This window comes from Halyomorpha halys, unplaced genomic scaffold (genome assembly GCF_000696795.3).
Source record: "Halyomorpha halys isolate HHAL.00 unplaced genomic scaffold, Hhal_1.1 Scaffold1092.1, whole genome shotgun sequence".
Taxonomy (NCBI): Eukaryota; Metazoa; Arthropoda; class Insecta; order Hemiptera; family Pentatomidae; genus Halyomorpha; species Halyomorpha halys.
The window spans coordinates 362,847-384,410 of NW_027105065.1; the positions used below are offsets into that span (position 1 = coordinate 362,847).

The 21,564-nt window shown below is 30.4% G+C and overlaps 2 protein-coding genes across 3 annotated transcripts in view; one reads left to right on the top strand and one right to left on the bottom strand.

Moving 5' to 3' along the window:
* NaPi-III (Na[+]-dependent inorganic phosphate cotransporter type III) overlaps window positions 1-21,564 on the bottom strand; it is a 125,907-nt gene that overhangs the window by 67,543 nt on the left and 36,800 nt on the right. For both annotated transcript variants that reach the window (XM_014432650.3, XM_014432649.3), the window contains exon 2: window positions 7,431-7,474. The gene's annotated coding sequence lies outside the window, so the exon portion shown is untranslated. The remainder of the gene's footprint in view (window positions 1-7,430; window positions 7,475-21,564) is intronic.
* LOC106688264 (uncharacterized) lies at window positions 6,903-9,775 on the top strand. Its single transcript, XM_067048315.1, has 4 exons — window positions 6,903-7,041; window positions 8,076-8,241; window positions 8,373-8,489; window positions 9,477-9,775. The coding sequence occupies exons 1-4, from the start codon at window positions 6,956-6,958 to the stop codon at window positions 9,678-9,680; spliced, it is 573 nt and encodes a 190-aa protein (XP_066904416.1). The 5' UTR covers window positions 6,903-6,955; the 3' UTR covers window positions 9,681-9,775.

Below are 21,564 nucleotides of genomic sequence, written 5' to 3' on the forward strand. Positions count from 1 at the left end.
TATATTTTACGTATTTTTATATTAAAAAATTTTTACTCTTGCCATTTTTACTTATTTTTATTCTTATCATTGTATCTTATCTTTGTATTTTTATTTTTATCATTGTATCATTTTGTATCTTTTTAGCCCTGATGAAGCCCTACAAAGTGGGGTGAAACGTCGGAAAATAAATAATTGTAAACTATTTTTGTTTCTCATTTGACCTCAACCCTGACCATCTTCCTATACAACAATTATTTTTATAACATGACACGAGTGCAAGTTCTATCAAGGTCTATTGTGTGTCGTCCTACACTCTGTTAAAACTGCGCAACTGCCTTTGCAGATTTGGGTATTGTAAATAGAACCACCGTTTCGCAAAGCTTGTAGTCTAAAATACGGACTCAACTACAAAAGGAAGTTCCCAATTATGGCTAATGTATCACGTTTATATATGATGTGATAAGCCGTATCATTTTTTTTTGGATTAAAACGGTAAATATGTTTATTTCACGTTAAAGAGCTTTTTATTTAGCCGACAGTGTTCGGTATGTAGTCCTGTCCTACTTGAATCTGGCCCTTCATTGCGCTTATTTTTGTGCAGGGATCACTTAATCACATCTTAGAATATTGTTGCTTCCTGATTTATTTATCTCCCTACCCTGCCTATTAGACAATACGGGTGTTCGCAGAAGTGGGTACAACTCATTGCTGCATATGACAAACATTACATAACTTGCTATTACTATAAAATAAATCTTCTGCTCTTATACTTAGGCCTTGCTGGTGTAGCTTATTCTCTCCTACCCAGGGAGAAATGAGAGCTACTTCCTGATTTTTCTCCAGTATAGTTCAGCCTTTCTATCGGCAATCGCTTCTTTTCATAGCTAAAATAGGGTCAGGTGTTCTCCACTTTGCCCCCTTTTATTAGAGTTTGGACATTAATTACTAAAACCTCAGATTGCAAGACTAAGGTGTTTTTCCAAGATTCACTGTTGATTCTCCAAAACTATAACAATTGTCATTATATTTGTTTCTGAAGACCACAGTTCACCCCCACCTCATCCTCATTTTCAGCAATCCTCTTATACAATATCCGATGTCTTCGAATATTGAAGACATTGGGCAAGATTTTAATCTTATTTTCAGCTTTTGAAGTCTATTTACAAATAGAACTACAGTGCTAAGGGCTTGAAATTATATCTCCAAATATACAGAGGTTTTAGGTTCAATAGTACCTCCATCCATGGAATAGGAGTTCTATAATGCACCATAAAACATGCCTTGGAAATTTCACAAAAGAGCAAACAAACCATGGGTTAAAACCCAATGCATATTAATTACCTATAGAATAAAAACATAAAAATATTGATAAAACAGTTTTCAATTAAAATAGTTTTTTAAGAATATTAGTAAATGAGAAAATCTTTTCATTAATTAGTATAACAGATGGATTAAGTAAATCTAAAAATATATGAACCATTTTTGGATTATTATTCTAACAATTATTTTGATATTTTTGAATACAACAGCGTTTTAATACTCACCGCCCACTAGGAATGTCCTTTCCCTGCCTCATTTCAAATCCCTCATCAACAAGTTAATCCAGCGTTGGTGAAAAATCCTTTTTGTGGAACAATTATTTTTGTTCTTTATTAAACAACTTCAAAAAAAGAAGGAAAAAATAAAGAAATGTACACTAGAGCTTTCCCAACGTCAGGTTATAATTACGGCTTCCATCGTACTACCATCAAGTGTTGGTTTATATTTTAAAGTTATAATTATTTTGTCTAATACTAAAAGATTATAACTTCAAAATGCAATGAAGGGCTCAGCATACCTGCTGTTAGTTAAGTAAATTTTTCTCAGCATAGGTTTAGTTTTGTATCTAAGTTACTATCAACATATAGATTGAGTAGATACTTCAAAATTCAGCCAGGTTAAGTAAAAGCCTTTACTTATGTTCCGTCTATAAATTCGGAAATAAATATATTGTGAGACTATACGATTTTCCTTTCCCTATTTGACTGTTAACTGTAATATAATAACTGTTGGTCCTCATTATTTATAATTTCTTTTACATAATTGGCTCTAGTATTATTTTGGCTTTAGTTCACCTTATTAGTCAACTTAATTACCTTTGAAATGTTCGGTGAGGTGTAGAACAGAGTTAGTATTGCTTAGTTAAAGATACCGCATAGCTTTGGTCTGTCTCGCTCAACAATGTCGAGCTATTTTTTATTTTCAAAACTTTCAATCACGTTTTCGAGTTTTTCCAGAAAAATACAGAGACAGTGGTAAATGTCTGAGCGTAACCGAAAATATATATATATTAATATATATATTAACGTAGGTGTTTGTGTGTGTAATGGGCTAAGGTCTGCTCCCCCCTAGACGAAATCTTGCCTACGCCAAAGATCACATATGTTTTACATATGATGCTTGAACAACGAATAACAATGAAAAAAGAAATACTGAATTTTTGAGTAGTAAAATGTGGGGATATTATTGTTGAGAATTCACTATTGTCTGAGATATATATTGAACAAAAATTTAAAACAATTTGTCAAACGTAACCAGTGTATAGGGATTTAAATGAAAGAAAAGGTGAAATCATGTTTTATTCTCAAACCAAGGCTTAGATCTCGTATAGCGAGCAAAATTATTGTTAAAGAGCTCATTATTATTAACTAAACAATTTGAGAAAATCTTTAAATAATAAATCCAATGAGAAATGGATAGACATTGAAACAGAAGGAGAATAAACAATGGGTTTGAATAGTGATATTTGCTTTTACTTAATCGTTCAAAACGGAGCTCGAGAACTGTAAATATTATTCCTTGCTTCATTTCAATTAATTTCCGTAGATTATGAAAAACGAAGCAAATAATTACACAATCGTTCATTATTTAAACTAATTATGTTAGTTAATTACAAATGATTAAAAGTATTTTGGAATCCGTCCAAATTAAAAAAAAAAATGAATAAATCGAAAAATTGATGGATGTTTGCTGGGGCACCTGTCACTTTTGTGTCAAATCCCGTATATTTGTGTCCACACGTGATATGTTTCCAAGTTCAATAAAATAGTTTAATCGGTAGTTGTATAAAAGGAGTATGTTCGAAAACCATCTTTTAGAAATTTACCATGTGTGTTTTTGTAAATTACACAACAATGAATGAAGCTAGTGTCCATTTATTGTGGTATTGTTATTGTTATTTAATATTAAAGAATAAATAAAACACTCGAGTTTAGGTTAACAGTCGGTTAAGATGGAAAATTTAGTACCAGCTGGTTAAACGCATTTTTTCCGATAAAAATGGTCTTTATTTATAGAACACAAAATAAGTTTAAAAAAAATTTCAGCAAGTATAATAAAAAAAAAATCGAACAAACACTACTTTATTCAGACACAAATATATGTTTTTATAATCTAATTTCAGCACACTCCCGATTATCCTATCAAGTTGACATTTAGTATAAATACATGAACACAGCGATATTGAGATAGTCAGCTGTTTAAAACGTTACAGTCGATTTTAACGAAAATTGGTACAAACATATCTAGTAAAATTGTAAATGTAAAGAAATGAAACGCCTTGTGAATCATTAAACAATGTTTTAATATTTAAATAAAATATTTATTATTATAATGAATAAAAACAAATAATTTTTTTCGGAATTTTCCAAGTCTTATAAAAAAAACATGAACATAGGTAGACGATAATCTAAAAAAAAAAAAAATCGAATAGATAGTTTCAGAGAAAATGAACGGTGTGCAAACGGATTTTTTTTTTTTATTGGATATTAATTTTTTTTTTATTCAAAACATAAATCCTCGAATTTTGAAGGTAGATAAAATTATATTTTTTATTTTTTGCTATGATTGGTTTGATATGGAGAGCCATCTAAATCGGGCACGTATTCACTTAAAGGGTTAAATTTCTGAAAAAAAAGAGATGCCATTATAGTGAAATTCGTTAAAAACCTAATAATCATGACATTAAAATTAAAACGTTTGATAAATTGCTGTGTACGATTCATTTTCGGGATCCTGAGGGACGCCTCTGTTTCCCGTTTTTATGCAGAGCTGAAGTGGCTTTATCCTTCTACCGTCGTAGGTATTTTCTAGCATCCTTCATCTTCCAAGTCATCCATTCCCGCCGACCTTCATACATCTCCGAAATCCTTCAATTCAAATCCTATATTCGCTCCCGCAATACCCGTTCCCGGTCTTCAGATTTATACACAAGGGCCCACCGAACCGCTGCTTTCGATAGATCGTTCATTATCCAATCCTCATCCTTATGGAACTCCATCCCTTCCAACATCCGTCGCTCCAATACCCTTCCTATCTTTAAATCCCGCCTGTTCAATCATTTCTTATCCCTTCAGACTCCATAAAATTGTAAATATGTATATAAACTATTATATCATTCTTAATTGTTTTACATCGTTTTCTTTTCTTTTTTTATTTATTTATTCATTTTTTTAATTGTTCAACTGATTAAAGTAAGAAAGTAACTCATTATTATTTTTTATAATGACTATTTATATTTCTTTGTATTTTTGTTTAAGTATCTCTGAGGCTCCTCAGCCCTTATCTGTCGATTTCTCTGTATTATTCTAAAGGGAGTCGTCGCAGAATAAATGAAGCATTATTATTATTATTACAATTAATTAGAAAAGTGGTATATCTTGGCGTTTTGCATTTTGTTATATGTATAGACATTATAGAATCAATGCACAGTTCAACTTTTGTTCCGATTTAATATACAGTTTGGTTCCAACTCGAGTACAAAAATAGTTAAGCATGCTTGTTAATTTGGGCTGTAAATACAACATAGACAACTGTTTCAGAACGACGATCTAATAAAAGAGCTTGTTTGAAATTAAAATAACATGTAAAAAATTCCAATTTGTTAATATTCCATTCATAATTTATCCCTATCCAATACGGACTAAACCTTTTCCAAACTTGTTAATAAATTCAATAGTTATGCGTGAATTAAATGAATTTGATAGGCTGAAAATGTAAAAATTTTTATAATGATTTTTCTTAACTACACTTTGTCTTTGTCTTTAACTACAGTTTGTCTTAACGTCACTTGTATGCTGAATCCCAATATAAGAAAAGATCACCACGTCATCACTTTCATACATTCACAATTGAACAATAAATATTTAGTGAATGAAATTTTCATTGAATGGTGGTTTCGATATTTTTGACAAATAAGTTCTAAATTTCATTAAGAATAAAAGTTATAATCAATACAGATCTAAATAATTTTATTATTTACTATTATTATTCTCAAATTATATGTTTGATTTATCAAACCAATCTATACTCAGTTTTTTACTTTTAAGTGCAATAATAGTTGTAACGGTGAAAACATCCATTACTGTAAATCAATTTTAATAAATAGATATATTGTGAGGTTGGTACTTATTGTTAGATGGTCCCGTATCAATTTTATCAAATCCTACTTCAGCTTACATCTTTCCTTGACACACCTATGCTTAAAAAATGATTAGTCCCGTTTACAATAAGGGAAAGTAATGCTGGGAGTTAGTGTAAAAAGAGTCAGGTATGATATAATAATTTCATATCTATCTCGATGTTTAACAATCTTACTAAACAAAGTTCAGAAACGATATTCCGATATTATTTTATCGAAATATAGATATTTTGTTTTAAAAAAAAGAAAAAGAATAAAATATTTTGCGGAAATGTTTAAAAATGAATTTTCGATATTTTACTATCATAATTTCGTAATGTTTCAATATTCTACATTTTTATTATTATCGATATCGAGGTTTTTGTTAACGATATTCCAACATCATTTTATTGCAATATAGATATTTTGTTTAAAAAAGGCAAGACAATTTTATAGAGAGCTAAAAGATGAATTATCCATATTTTCTTTTAATGATTCTTATCGATAGCCATATTAATATCAATATCTAAGTTTAGTAACGATATCCCGATATTAAATCAAAATATTGATATTTCCTTTAAAATACTATAAAATGTGTTGGAGAGGTTCAAAATAAAATATGGATATTTAATTAAATCTGTACCGCTACAATCCATCAAGGGTCAGGGGTTCAGTAGTTTGTAAGGAAGTACTGTTTCTGGACCAACGGTTACCCAAGTGGACCCCAGGAGGGCACAATTTTCTGCCCAGCCGGATTCGAACTCCGGTCCTTAAAGTAAGTAGCCACGCGCTTTACCCCGTGGCCACCGCGCTCCCCAAAATATCGATATTTACATTAAATAAATCCATAAAAAGAGTCTTGTATTAATTTTACTCAATTTCATCCCCATCATTGGATCTACATGTGCCGAATTATTTCCCTGACACATCTCTATTAAAAAATAGTTTGTTTATTCCAAACATCAAATTTCAAGGTTAATTAAAGTATACGTAAATACATAGAAATGAGAAAGAAGCTATCACTGCATAGATACCACAGCACTTGGCAGACTTCTTTTTCTCTCCTTTTCTCCACCGTTCTTCTTTCTCAATGCTCAAACTTGGTCATCCTTTCATCACTATTTGCTTCCATCTTCTTTTGTTCTCTTTTTACACCACTCAAGACTTCAATATTCTATTTTAATTTATACAACAAATAAAATTACTATTGTAATTACTTTCCAGATTTCTGGTAAATTTCACTCTCTGATCAGTAGGTACCTTATGGAAGGAAGGGTGTATTATGCTACAGGTTACCAAAACAGTTTCGCCCATTCTTTACATACTCTGAATTGAATAACGACAATTAGATCCTTGAATTGTTTTTCAACAATTCATTTTGAGTTAAATTTAGTGTATACTCCAATATCATAAAGAATTCACTACTTTCTTAATTATTTATGACAAAGTAATTATAGTGATGCCACAAAATACAGATAAAGGTTTTCAGGTACATTGGGGAAGGTACACCTGAGCTGTTTAGAGAGATGGCTGAACATGTGCGGGCGCCAATATTGCGAGATTTGCAGATTTCAATTCCAGGCTGTTAGGAAGAGGCGCTACGGAGTTTGTCAATCGATCAGGTATTCATCATTATAACATATAAACAAGTTAATTAAACAATGGTACGATCCTAACAACTTATTTAATAAGCAATAGTGAAATTTAGAATGCATAAACCTATAAATTTAATGATTTTATTTTATGAAGAGGACTTTTTTTTTTCTTTTTAAACTGTAATACGTAAGCTAAATCGAGTACTAGATAACTGTGTGTGGGCGCCCCTGTATTCATGACAAGACTCGACACGCAATATTGATATATCACGTAGCGTCGAAAGGCCTAAAATAGAGTTTTATTTTTACACCTCAGTTGAGATCTATAGGGACTTCATATATTTATTTTTACTTTTCAAAGCGCATATTAATATCCAATATCTGATAAATTTTACGTGAATAAATAATATACTCACCCTGTAAACAGGTTCTTATGTACCAGCACTAGGTGGGCTCTCAACTAAAAAAGAAAATAATATCAATTAGTAAAAATGAAAAATAAGATATAAGAAAACAATTATAAAAATGAATCTGTAACTCAACCGACAGTTTAAATAAAGAACTTTAATAATTAGTCACTCTAATGACTAGTAATGTTCAAATTATATTCTAATAGCAGTAATCCCTTGATTTTTTACCTTAATGAACCGAAATTCCAGTCTATAATCTTGATTTACTTTGATATTTAATATTAAATATTTGCCTATATTTTCGATGTACTGAATTTGTGTTTCTTAGTCCACCCCCTCAATGCTTTACTTAAACATATGTCCATTGGTTAAATAGTTAGTTATACATAATGTTCTGCCTTTCCTTTGAAATATTTAAGTTATTGAGCGCTATAAGGTTTTATGTAAGGGCCAGTACATCAAAACTACTATAAATGGTTGCCAGGTTGAAAAACTCATTAACTGCAGGTACCTGCCAATACATTGCCTGCATAACTTTTTAGTTTATATAAAATATTTAATCAAAGTTATCCTAAATATAACCTGATTAAAGGAGGTATTTTAATCAAATAACAAAAAGTCGCCATGACTCATTACACTTATCCAATTCAGGGTATGGATTCGACACCCACGACATGGGATGCTTCTAAGATCTGATCTGATCGTCGCCACTATCCTGACGATGGTTACCCTAGGCTTGGCCACTGTCTGCCTCCTAGGCATGAGGTACTTCGTCACTGAAGGTCTCAAGTTAGGGGTACCGGCCCTGTACTCTCAGGTAAGCTATATCCAACAATCCTCAATTGATCATTAAAAGTACTCCCAACAGTGGAGAAGATTGTGGGGTACTACCCAGGACTGTCTGGACTAGGGCAAAGGATGCTCCAAGTCAATATTATTTTATTGCAGCCCGACAAATTGCGTTGCCGTTTAGAAAAGACGGAGGTTGGAGACGTGAGGGAGCCAGAGGATCAATGCAGAGGGCGTCTCATGCAAATGTGGGGAGTACCCGTCTTCTTCTGGCCTGTAGGTTTAGTTATCTTACTTGTTAGTCTCCTTCTACTTTTCTTTTTCAAGCTTACACACTCAAATCCAATGGTAATAATAATAATCCTCTATACGATCTTATACCTCACCAAATAACAATAATTCTCTATACGATCTTATACCTCACCAAATAACAATAATCCTCTATAGGATCTTATACCTCACCAAATAACAATAATCCTCTATACGATCTTGTACCTCACCAAATAACAATAATCCTCTATACGATCTTATACCTCACCAAATCATTCAAAAAATGCATTCTATTCTCGTAACAAACCTTAATTTAAAAAATACTTGGCAGAATTTCCCCACTAATCTCTCCATACTCTATCACAAAAATACATATCATGTTAATGTAGTTGGTCAGATTTTCAAAACATTTATTAAAAAGTTGAGGATTATTTAGAGTTCAAGTAAGCATAGAGAATGTGATGAGAAAACCTGAGGTTCGAATTTAGAAAGAATGTTCAAATCAATGGTTACAGGTCTTCGATCTGATCAGGAGACCTCTAGCAAAAATTTGAGAGATACATAACTGATTGTCATATTCAGGTTTCATTCAAAATGGCCCAAAAATCATACATGCATAAACTGAATTCAAATAAATATCTAATGTATATGGAATAAGAGGAATTCCATCAGCATAGTTGTTTTTGTTAATAAAGCAGAGTACATACTTTAGGGGATTAATTTATACATAAAGACGCCTTTCAAGCTGAGAAAGCTTTAAAATACAATAAAATTAGAATTATTTTAAAACACCCAACTACAGAGGAAACTATTTACATAGCCAAAATCAAGGATGTTGTGACGTAACAATTTAATTATTTAATATTTAAAACATTTCACATAATTAATTCCACTCATATAATAATGAAATAGGTTGTTAAAATGTTATACTTATCTATTATTGAAAATATAATTAATTTAAGAATCTTTGAACTTGATTTTATATTGTCTTAGGGAGTGATACTCATGTTCTTGACAGTGATCGTCCTTGGGTATTTGGCGACGCTATACCTAATGGCGAAGGACCACGTTCTGCCCTGGTACCGCTGGTGGTCCAGGTGTATGATCATCAGCATCATCGTGACGCCGACTCCTGGAGGGGAGGAAATCTTGGAAGACAGCGAACACTCTCATGACCACTGCGAAGAAGCTGTATGAAATGGATATTCCGAAGTACGCTTTCAGAATCCTTTCTCCATTGGTGATTCCAATTTCTTAGGAGACTCAAAATAAAACATTATTTTTTCTTTTAATAGTTAAAATCATTGGTTCGTGTCAGTCCATATCAAACCAAAAAATGATGGTTGAGACGACAAATTTATTGTTTAACTTATGTTAAGTTGAAAAATTGAACATTTTATTTTTTAGTAAGTATAAACAAACCTGAAATTATTAAAAGCTTTAATAGCTCTCGTATATAATCATAAATATCTCAGAAGGACGCGCTTTAGAATCCCAAAATTTATCAGAAAACATTTTTTTTTGTGTTTTGTTGTATTAAGTGGTTAAAATTTTATTAGACAAACTTAATTAGTTTTTATACTCTTATACTACAATAGCACTTCTAGAATTTCTTAAGCTACGTTGACAAATAATCTTTTTTTATTTGTCAACGAAGCTTAAGAAATGTTTTCTAAATATTTTATATTTTTGTAGATGCCTACATTCTAAGGTATTTAAGATCTGAGTGCGATTAAGACATTATAATTTGTGCTTAGCTACATTTAAAAATTTAAAACTAATAAACTATATAACTTTTCCGTAAGGAAACTGAAAAAAAAAAATGTTTTAAATATTATAAGTACAAAATCAAGGATATTGTGACGTCAAAAATTTAATTATTTAATATTTAAAACATTTTACATAATTAATTCCACTCATTCCACCACTGCCTTGGTTGGAAGACTAGTAATGACAAATCAACTCCTCTCCCCTCATCTCAACTCCTCTCCCCTCATCTCAACTCATCTCCCCTCATCTGAACTCCTCTCCCCTCATCTCAACTCCTCCCCCCTCATCTCAACTCCTCTCAACTCCTCTCCCCTCATCTCAACTCATCTCCCCTCATCTCAACTCATCTCCCCTCATCTCAACTCCTCTTCCCTCATCTCAACTCCTCCCCCCTCATCTCAACTCCTCTCCCCTCATCTCAACTCCTCTCCCCTCATCTCTTGTTCTAGAATCTTTTTTATTTGTAGCGCTACTATTTTATGCTCGCTTTATTTTTATTACTTTTTCTAAAGTTACTTTTGAAGTTTATATTTTTATTTCTTTATTCTTCAGTTGTGCATTTTATTTTTTTATTCCCTTTGTTTCCTTTAATATTTAAATAATAAACTATGTAAATAGTCAATCGGCGTCAATCCATCACCGCTCATAATGGTTATACATATCATTTTTTTTTTTTATGTTCTGAAAACTATTTAGCGTCCTCTGGTAATGTTCACTTCATCTCTCATGGCGTACTGCATTCAATCTGAGTTTAGATTCTAAGTTAATTTTTAAATAAAAAAAAAATTCTTTAAATAATAGCATTTTGACTGTAAACCCATTATCAGGATAAATTTCTATGTTCTATTTTGTCTTGTATGTCAAAATTATGGCTTAGTCTTGTACATTAATTAAATAGATCCCAAACATTGTAATGAATGAAAAATAAAATCATAGTCATTCACTTATAATGTACCTAAATTATCAAATATTTCTCATTTGCTGTAAAGAGTTTGCACATTTTCCAGACTTGAAACATTTTATTGTTCTTGTATACTTTGACAAAATTCAGTTTTGATTCCTTAAAGAAGAGTTCTACTTCTAAAGATTAGTCGAAATTATAAAATAAAATATTTAGTTATCGACCTGTATTATTTTTTTGCTTATAAATAATTTAATAATACACAATGAGCAATCGATAATATTATTATGTTGGCGAATTACAGCTCCTCAAGACTCAATTACAGCCCAAGGGCGATAGTAAATAAAAATACAACTGACAATCTCTAGGGAACAAATTACCAATATCACCTTAACACAGTTCGTTAGGCTTTTATGGGACTGCCCCATCCAGTCTCTCTTTGCTTTATAGCCCTATAAGGCTACACCCTATTGGATCTTGAGTGCCCTATCATCTCTCACTTGAAAAATGTATCAATTTATTAATAAATAGAATAAATATCTAAAAAGAGTTATGTTTCAACAAACTATTACATTTAATAACTTCGTGGCGGACCTAAGAAATGGATTTCAACCTTCTTGCTCTGGGTGGAGTAGATTTAGTTTCAGTTTTTAACTTTAAAAAAAACAAAGTTGACATGAAGTATGAAGAATTGACTAAAATAATATTGATGATGCAATATAGACATTAAAATTCAAATCTGCTAAGAAAAAGTCATTTTAAGGCATTTAAATCATCATAATTAAAAATACATAAGATTAATTAGAATCAGTTATCCCCAAAATCTCATTTATGTATAAATTTGTAAATGATATAATAACCGCGATACCAACAAATAATAACAAAAAATAGATATCTATAAAATCTTTTCATTTTCTTAAGATTGGTTGTCATTGTTTAAATAAAATTAAATTTATCCAATTTAAGACTCAAAATACTTTTCTGTTTTTTTTTTTGTTCAAATTATTATTTCATTCATTATTAAAATTCATATCAAAGTTAATTATAAATATCAACATACATTTTTCATAAATTAATTTTGCTTAAAATATCTGCATACTGTTGGTTCAAACTTCTTATTTCTGTTGAATGTAAATAGGCTCAAATATTTTGAATGTATTATTTTCTATATGTATAATAATTGTATTGCCACAAACGAATAGGAGCTGGTTTTTGTTTGCATGTTGCACTAGTTCTGTTTTATAGAGATCCTTCTTGTTTTTTAAATCATTAATGTGTTAATATATTCTATCACCCAACAATTTTGTTTCACCTATATATGTGAATGATAAGCTGGACAATTTAAACTTGGAATTTTATATATCAATTCTGTTCTTCAGTTTACAATAATAACTTTTAAGTTTATTGTTAGGTCTATAACTTAAGCATTATTCATTAATATAATAATCTTTAAATGAATTCTGTATGTTTTCAGATAATCCCTTTACTTAATTTAATCCATAAATTTTTTATTAATACTATTTTGTTTTCAGTTTTATCTTTGGAACTTTTGAGTTTAATATCCCAAATCTTGTAAATTAATTTTTTAAGGTTAACATTTTTTTTTAATAATTTATTTATTGCTATTTACAACTGTATAAATATAAATACATCAAGTAAATTTGATGTAATTGATATAATGACTTGATACAAACATGTGGAGAATATCTCGAGGCCATCTTCTTTTCAGACGCCTAGGAGGATTATTATGTAATAAAGGAGAAGCTAGGTTAGAAACGAGTTGGTTTGGGTGGTTGGGAAGTTTATCATGGAAGGAATGGTATCTGGTTTTGGTCAAATCGGAAACATATGGAACATTGTGGTCCTGATGGATGACATGATTTGTGATAAAGTCAGGAGCATTAAGGAGTTTACGAAGGATTTTGGACTGTAAGGAATGGATTCGGGAGGAATTCGATGGTTTAGTGGAGCCCCATAGCTCAACTCCGTATGTCCAGATTAGCAGGAATATTTTAAATATCTTATTTTTTTACTATATGTAACCTACTTGCATCAGTTATTCTTATTGCTTTTTGATTGTAAACATATTGTAATAAATAATTATTAATTACAATATACCTCATATAGTAAAATTAAACTGGGCACATTTGATTTCATTTAAACAAAAAATAAATAGTTCTAAATGAATTTAACAACTACTCCTCTAGATTAAATTTTACCATGAAATATGAAAAAGGAAATGAAATTAAATATGATATTTTGATAAGAAACTCAAACGGGTAAATAGTAAAAAAAAAATGGTAGCAAAAATCCATCAACTCGAAAGGATACATTCATTATACAAGCCAATTTCTCAAGAGATATAAAATTTATACCGCTAAGAATTTAATAAACCGGGGCTAGGAAATTAATATCCTTACACACCTAAAAGTAGCGCAAAGTAAATTAGTGGATCTCCTGTTAATAATGAGTAACTACAGACTTTTTTGACAACCATTTAAATAAACACAACCAAAACTCCACGAAACCAAGAGTAAGGAATACTATTATACAATACTCTACATACCAACACTTTCGGAAAGAATAACTTTAAACATGGAATTATTACGCCATTACAAACGTGAACTCAATTATTGTATCCAAAATTTACACAAACCCTGAAAACAAAGTTAAATTATACATGCGATCCTATAAAGAGAAATATGATAAATTCTATTTTGAAACCTCAGGACAGCATCTAAAACAGGGGGTGTATCAACTAAAATAGTGTGTGCCTCTATATCAAAAAACCTCCTGCACTCATTTCATAAAAACAGGACAAAATTCAAATTCGATACACCTGAAATCATGGAACATGAAAAATTCAATTTTAAACGATATCTAACAGAAATGATCATTGCAGGAATCGAATCGATTGGATTATAAGAATCGATCAATTAAAAAAAAGATCAGATATAAAAAAATTAAATTCGTGTTACTACAACCTCATAGACACATAAGATACAATTATAAACACCAAAACAGATATAAACAGATTGACAATCTACCAAAAATAATATTTGGGTATGGAAAAAATTGTGGCAAGTCATGGGGCCTACAGAAATGAAACGTCTCGAAATGCAATAATATATTAACATTTTATTAAAGTTGAAGAAAGAAATCATTAGTTTCAGATTAATAAGAATAATTAAAATATAACAGTTGTTTCTTAGGTCAATTCTACCAGCAAAATGTTTTATATTGTCATTACACTCTTCTATTAGGAGACAGGATCTCAATCGGACCGTCACTGCCGGTGTTGTAAATCTCTTTTAACCTCCTACTCTCCTATTATAATATAAAAATCTAGATTCTGCTAGAATTGACCAGCGTTGCTCCTACCACCCTCCCACCCCCTAACACTTCCATTTCATCTTAGCCAAGTTTAACTACAAACATTGTACGAGTTAGTCCTATTAGTTATTGCCATTTCGTAGAACACTTAATTTGTATTGTGTACATTTTAGTGTTGTACTAAATTTTATTTGAATGATTTTCAAGAATCTCTACACATAAATCATTAACAGACAAGAAAAAAAAATCAACATATATTAGGTTGGGGAAAAAGAAATCCATTATTTTTTCTGTAGATGGCTGTAGCGATCTATATCTCGTAAAGTATCGATCAAACAATTTCAGATTTATGCTCGTTGTCAAGGTGACATTTCGCACCAAAAAAATTCATTTGCTGTTTTTTGTTTGGTCCATTCAGTTGTGAGTTACAGAGTGTTAAGGTGGAAGTCAACAAAAAGAAAATTCGATACATTTTACAGTTTTTCTTTGATAAAGGCAAAAATGCAAGCCAGGCGGCTGAAATTATGAACACTGTTTATGGTCTCGAAACTGTAACAGCTAATTACGGGCAATTTCGGTTTGTCGATTCTGTTCGGGTATTTTTGATGTTCAAGAAGCACCTCGCACTGGTAGGCCCGTCATCGAAAATGTCGATAAAATCACAGAAATAATCGAAGTTGACTGGCATGTTACTAGTCGTAGTATCGTCCAGGAGTGTAAAAATCGACAAAAAAAAAAGTTTTAAACCATGTGCACAATGCTGGGTTCGAAAAGGAAGCTTGATGTTTGGGCGCCACACCAATTAACACCAAAAAACATGATGGATAGAATTTCCATCTGCGAAGCCTTAGCCATACGGAATGAAATCGACGCATTCCTTAGACAGATGATGACTGGGGATGAGAAATGGATCACATACGAGGTTATTGGCCCACAGAAGAGGTGTTCTATGAAGACAACGCCAGGCCCCACACATCTATGTTACGCCATAATCATATAAGAAATTGGCATCAAGAGAAGACTGTGATTATCGGTCACTAGAGTTTTTCCGCAATAGGGATGAAGAACAGAGTGAATTATGAAGCTCCCTCTAAAATGGCAATAAAATATAGAACAAAACTATGCATATTTGACCCAAGTCGGACAATATTGCATAATTATATTGTAATATTAAAAGTATATAATATCAAATATAACTCCAATAGATTTTTCTGATCATAACAGTATAATTTGCGAAAACTGGAATCAATGAATTCATCCCAAATAGTCCATGATTTATAGGTACATCTAAATTACCTTGTCCGAATCAAATTTATTCCCGAATATAATTTTTTTTTGTTCAATAAAATTCCAACTTTTCAAATAGAACTGTGTATGTTCGAATGTTTTGCTGGTAAAAGTGAGAGAGACACACTATAGAAGGGAGAAGACAATGCAAGGGCTAGACAAGCGCTGACGGAAGCTGATTGTGTCGGTTATCAGTGCTGGCCCACCCACCTCCCCTATTCACTCACACCTATATTCCTCTTGGCCTCGTTCTTCTATTCCAATGAAACTTCTATATCAACTACAGTCCCTAAAGAGTAAACTACTTTATCAAAACGAAAGGTGAAGTTGATTTACTGACCACCTGTATGAGCCGATTGAAATCCCGAGCAATTAATTATATTAGATTAATAAATTGGCTGGTAATTTTAAGTTTATTCTCTATCTCACTACTATAACTTGCGTTTGTAGAATATTAAAATTCGATAAATCCATCGGAAAGGAAATATGGGTAAAAAAGTTCAAACTATTGCTGGGCCTATTTATTTTTATTGAAACTGTAAATCATAAAAAATAACTATTTGCAGTTAGAGGTGGATACAGACTATTTTACTTAAATACTCGCTCTTTTATTTTTTGTTTAACCTCTTAAGGTTACCCTATAAGTTACCACCATATTTTAGCCAGAGTGTGAAGGTTGAATTTTCATAACGAATGCCGAGTACTTTAGACAGTACTTCAGTTTATTATTGATGAGTATAAGAAGTACTCAGCTTTCTCTCATGAGTACTTCCTATTTACTCAGATTTATTTTACGTAGAGTATTTTAAAAAGTACACGAGTAGAATTTGTTATCTATCAGATGATGAAAGGTAAACATTTAACATTTATGTCTTAACAGTACTCTCGCACTAGTTTTGGCGTGATAGTTTAAAGTATACGTAATGTTAGTGAAGCAACTGTCATGTTAACTGCCACATGTAATTGAACCATCGCACTATATTTTCCTTATCAATTCTAACGAATATAGGCAATAAAACATTCTTATATATGGTTGTTTTGATTATTTCTGAACCTCGAAATGATTCTATTTTTTTCTAATGTTTTTAACCTTATAAAAAATAATGGTGTAGGTTTGAAGATATCCGATTCAAATAATTAATATGCCATAGTGAGCGGCCTAATTATAAACATTACTATTAATAACAATATTTGTTTAAATACTCCTGCAATAACCTTATTTACCAGCATTTATCCTTAGTTTTACTATATTCTACTATTTCAAACTATATAATTTTATTCGAATGGAATTGGGAAAATGAATGTTACAATAGATATTAGATTTAATAAAAGATATATTATTAAATGATTGATTTTACAGAGAGCTGAAAAATTAATATATTACAGATTTATAATACTTATTTACTATAATTTATTCAAGTTCTTGAGACTGGTATTTATCTACTAAATAAATGAAAAGGTATCTTCATTAAGTCTCAACACTCTTTATTATATCATTATTCCAACGTTTCGGCCAATTCGGCCATCCTCAAGGACAATCTAAACATTTAGCAGCTTATTATGTATTAATTTGTAACAATTTTAAAAATAACATTATTATTAATAATATACCATATCTTAATTACAAATTCACACCTCATATCAAAATTTAAAAAAATATTTTACACAGGTCATCAAATTCAAGTCAAAATCACCCCATGAAAAAGTCAATTAATAGAAAACAAATTAATTATTAATAAGTTTATGTCTAGTTACTAATTTTTTTAGAACTTCATTAATTTTTAAAACTTTAATTTTAGATTAATACTACACTATCTACTATTTGATAAACAAACTATTTATAACCTTCCACAAACTCAGATCAGTCTTATTATTATTTTAATTCAAATTGTATTTTGGTTTAAATCTTTATTTATTCCAATTATTAAATTCATATTAAAATTAATTGTTAAAACAAAAATTTTTCCCATATTTTTCATAAATTTATTTTACTTAAAATCTCTGCATAATGTTGGTTCAAATTCCTTGTATCTATGCTGGTGCAAATTCCTGTAGTAGCCTATACAACATTTTTTTTAAATTTTGATGTGAGGAGTGAATTTATATTTAAGGTATGATATGCCAATATTAAAATTGTTACAAATGAATACTTAATAAGCTGTTAAATGTTTAGATTGTCCTTGAGGGAACGGTGGGCTATTGATATAATAAAGAATGCTGAAACCTAATAAGGATACCTTTTGATTTATTCAATACTTATTTAGTTAGGGTGTGATATTTTTATAGAATATCCGGAAGAAACCCCAAAGCGTTGGGAAAAACAAAGAAAATAAAAGACGAAAATAAAGGAATTTTTGTAAGAATTTATCACTGTAAAAGAAACTGAAACCTATTTCTTCCTTTTAAAAAAAACAGAGCTTAAGTTATTAAATATGGTTTCACTTTTTACACATACAATTTTTAAAAAGATGTATGAATTTTTTTATTTTATTTTATTCGTTTAAAAAATTACATCCAATACGGTCCGACCAGATGACAACATTTATCGGTCGGTGCCAAAATAACACATAAAATAATAGACATAAGTAAAATTTAAATATTACAGAATTGACTATTAGGACCTTGTGGAGGCTATACAATTTTTAAGATAGATAAGTACAATATTAATTGGTCTCAAGCGCTACAGCTAATAATTTAATTAGCCACTACTAAAATGAAAATGAAAAAATAATTATTAAAAAATAAAATAAAATAAAATAAATAATAATAAAAATAACTGAAAAGATTTTGAAGTGAAAAATAAAGCTGCAAATTTACAATTAGCGAATTAATATAATAATGAAAATTAAACAAGTTGATACAGAATATTATAAAAATAAGGATCTATTATAAATTAACATATATTATTAATCACAAAGGTTTCAAAATTGTGACAAGAAACTATTTTGGGCTTCTTCAGGGCTAATAAGAATGGTGTTCTGTACCAAGTTGAATAACCTGTTGGTACAAGATGAATAACCAATAGAACTACAACCAATGGTGTTGGTATAGAACACCATTCTTATCCCTGACGAAGTCCTGCAAAGTGGGGCGAAACGTTGGTTAACAATAAATAGTTTTTTGTTACTATTTTGAAACTTTTATTGACCGCCACCCGGACTATATATAAGAAAACGTTTTCTTTATAAAAAACACTTAGTCATTGCTGTAACGGCTTTTTTAATTCTGAGTTTGACCACCATTTGCGCTGCAACCAATAGGCGCTCGATCTTCCAGCGAACAGGTTCGTTTTTATTCTTCTTTTTTGTTTTCTTTCCCCTTTCTTTATTTTACTCTTTCCCCTTATTTTCTCCACTTTTATCCATTTTCCTTACCCGCGTTATAAGTTATGTACACTATACTTATAATTTGCCTCTTTATCATCTATTATTGTTACATATATTTTCTTTCTCTCAATTTTCATTTTCTTTTCATATTTAAATTTTAAATTAATAATAACTAATATGTTCATACTTCTTTGCATTATATAAATTTATTTTTATTTCATTTCCTTAAGTAAGTTATTGTACCCGCTTTTTCAATTACCTATGTATACATTTTATTTCCCGCTTCTCTCATCACTTCATTTTATTAAATCTATTTTGTAAAATTATTCATTGTATGTGTAAAATTATTCTGTTTATACTTTCTTTTTATATTTTTTTATTTTTCTATACTTACTGTGGTTATTATCTTGTTTTGTTTTTAGCCCTGAAGAAGGCTAGAAACTCTAGCCGAAACGTCGGCACATTAAAATAAGTTAATCATACTTATTTGTGTTTTCATTGACCGCACCCCCAACCATCTTCTCCTCATTTATTTCTTTTTTAGTTTTTTTTTTCTTTTTTGTGGTTGATTTATTTATAAGTTCTTTGGGTAAGCGATTGAACAGATATAGTTTAGGGTACGTTTACCAAATTTATTGTTATAGGGTGGTTCGATAAATTTAATTTTTTTCTAATTTAGATATATTATTTCTTTTTTAAATAAATTATTATCCATAAATTTTAAGATAATTCTATAGAAATAAAATGGTTTAGGTTGTACAGTACAAACGATTTTAAGATTTTCTGTTTATTATTTCGGTGCGTTATTGTCCTTAATCTTCGATTTTGTGAATTTGAAAGTTTCGATAAATGACTATCCACTGCTGTAAGTTCACATGTCCACATAAAACCACTTATCTTCTTTTAGTCCACTATTTACAATTTGTTATTTTTTTAATAACAAGAAAATTCAATTACATTGATCAATACAGATCAGATATACTTTGATTTATTTAAAAAAAATTTAATTGTTTATTGCTAAAAAAAAGTTCGTTGTTTACTAATGTAATGATGAATGGAAAACTCTCGGAGCGTATAAAGTAGCTTTATCAAAGTTTTAATATATTCGGAAAGTAATAAAATTCATGTATACATAGTTTAATTATTGCCTCCCAGGCCTTTGCAGAGTTAGCCAACAGTGGATTTCAATGCAAATATCTAACTTTAATTAGATAAAAGGCAAAAAGGTTATTGGCTCTGTTGAGCTATTGTGAATTCAGTAGCTCCATGGCACGTGCCGGTATTCTGTCCCAACCTCTGTCCCATCCAATTGTAATCTCTACTCATCATCCTAACTTTTCCACTTTAATATCAGACTTGCGGATAAAAATAAAATTAATTAATTGCATATTACTTGTTTTTTTATGTTTTCAGCGAAAACCCCATGGATTGGAAACTTAATTTAAAAAAAAATTATTAACTAATACTAATTTTGCATTTCGAATCATATTTAAGAATATTTTTATAATTTTGGAGACAGAAAAAAAAAATAAAAAAGCTATAGGAATACACAATTAGAAAAAATTTAATCATAAAAAATATTACGAAATCGTTGTCAACTTTAAAGGCATCGAACAACTCATTTGTTCTTGACTTTGGGACAAACAGTTTTTACATGTTTTCTTCATAAGGAAGTCTTAGGGAAACATATCACAAGAAAGATAGTCATAATATGTAAAATCTATGGAATCAGAAAATTAAATTGCCCTTCATACATAAAAATTGAGGTAAACTTTATGCTCCATAAAGGCACAGATGGAATTTAGGGAGCTTGTTTTAGTTTTCGTCTGTCGAAAGTGAGAACTTATTACTAATTTTCCGATATTATTATTATTCTATGGGCACAACAGACCATGGAGGCTTAAGTCTCAATATTAGGAGGTAATATTCCCAGTATTAGGAAATACAATGCGCGTTTCTTGACGTGATTTTTTCGCAGGGTGGATTCGTCGCTCCTACGCCTATTTTTGTGAGTGCCACCCATTGGCTAACGGGCCTCACAAATGCCCGGGGAGGTTGTCAGTCGCTATTGCATTATTTTGTGCTTGAAAAAAGTCCGGGTGGGACCGGGATTCGATCCGACAACCTGTGGATTGATAGTCTGGCGCGTTTCCACGCTGCCCCTATTTTCCGATATAGTAAAGAATAATTTAAAATCAATAATAAAAAAATTACTTTCTCATAATTTAGGAATCGCATATTAAATATTTCAATTTAAATAATCATAAGAATAATAAATATAAAAAGTGATAAATAATTAACCTGAGTACAAAAGCCCGGTAAAAAAGTAATTGTTGTTGTTGATTGTTGCTTAAAGGCTTAAAACCATCTGGTCATCAACGCCTATGGGATGATAAAAGTAAAAAAAAATTAATAATAAAATAAATAAATAAATAAAAAATAGAAAAATAAAAAAAAATTGAAA

What these genes read in the sequence shown, in the direction of transcription:
- LOC106688264 (XM_067048315.1), top strand. Translation starts at nt 6,956, where the DNA reads ATGTGCGGGCGCCAATATTGCGAGATTTGCAGATTTCAATTCCAGGCT. An exon ending in TACCGGCCCTGTACTCTCAG is followed by an intron (nt 8,242 to 8,372) that starts GTAAGCTATATC and finishes ATTTTATTGCAG; the next exon opens with CCCGACAAATTGCGTTGCCG. An exon ending in TACCCGTCTTCTTCTGGCCT is followed by an intron (nt 8,490 to 9,476) that starts GTAGGTTTAGTT and finishes ATATTGTCTTAG; the next exon opens with GGAGTGATACTCATGTTCTT.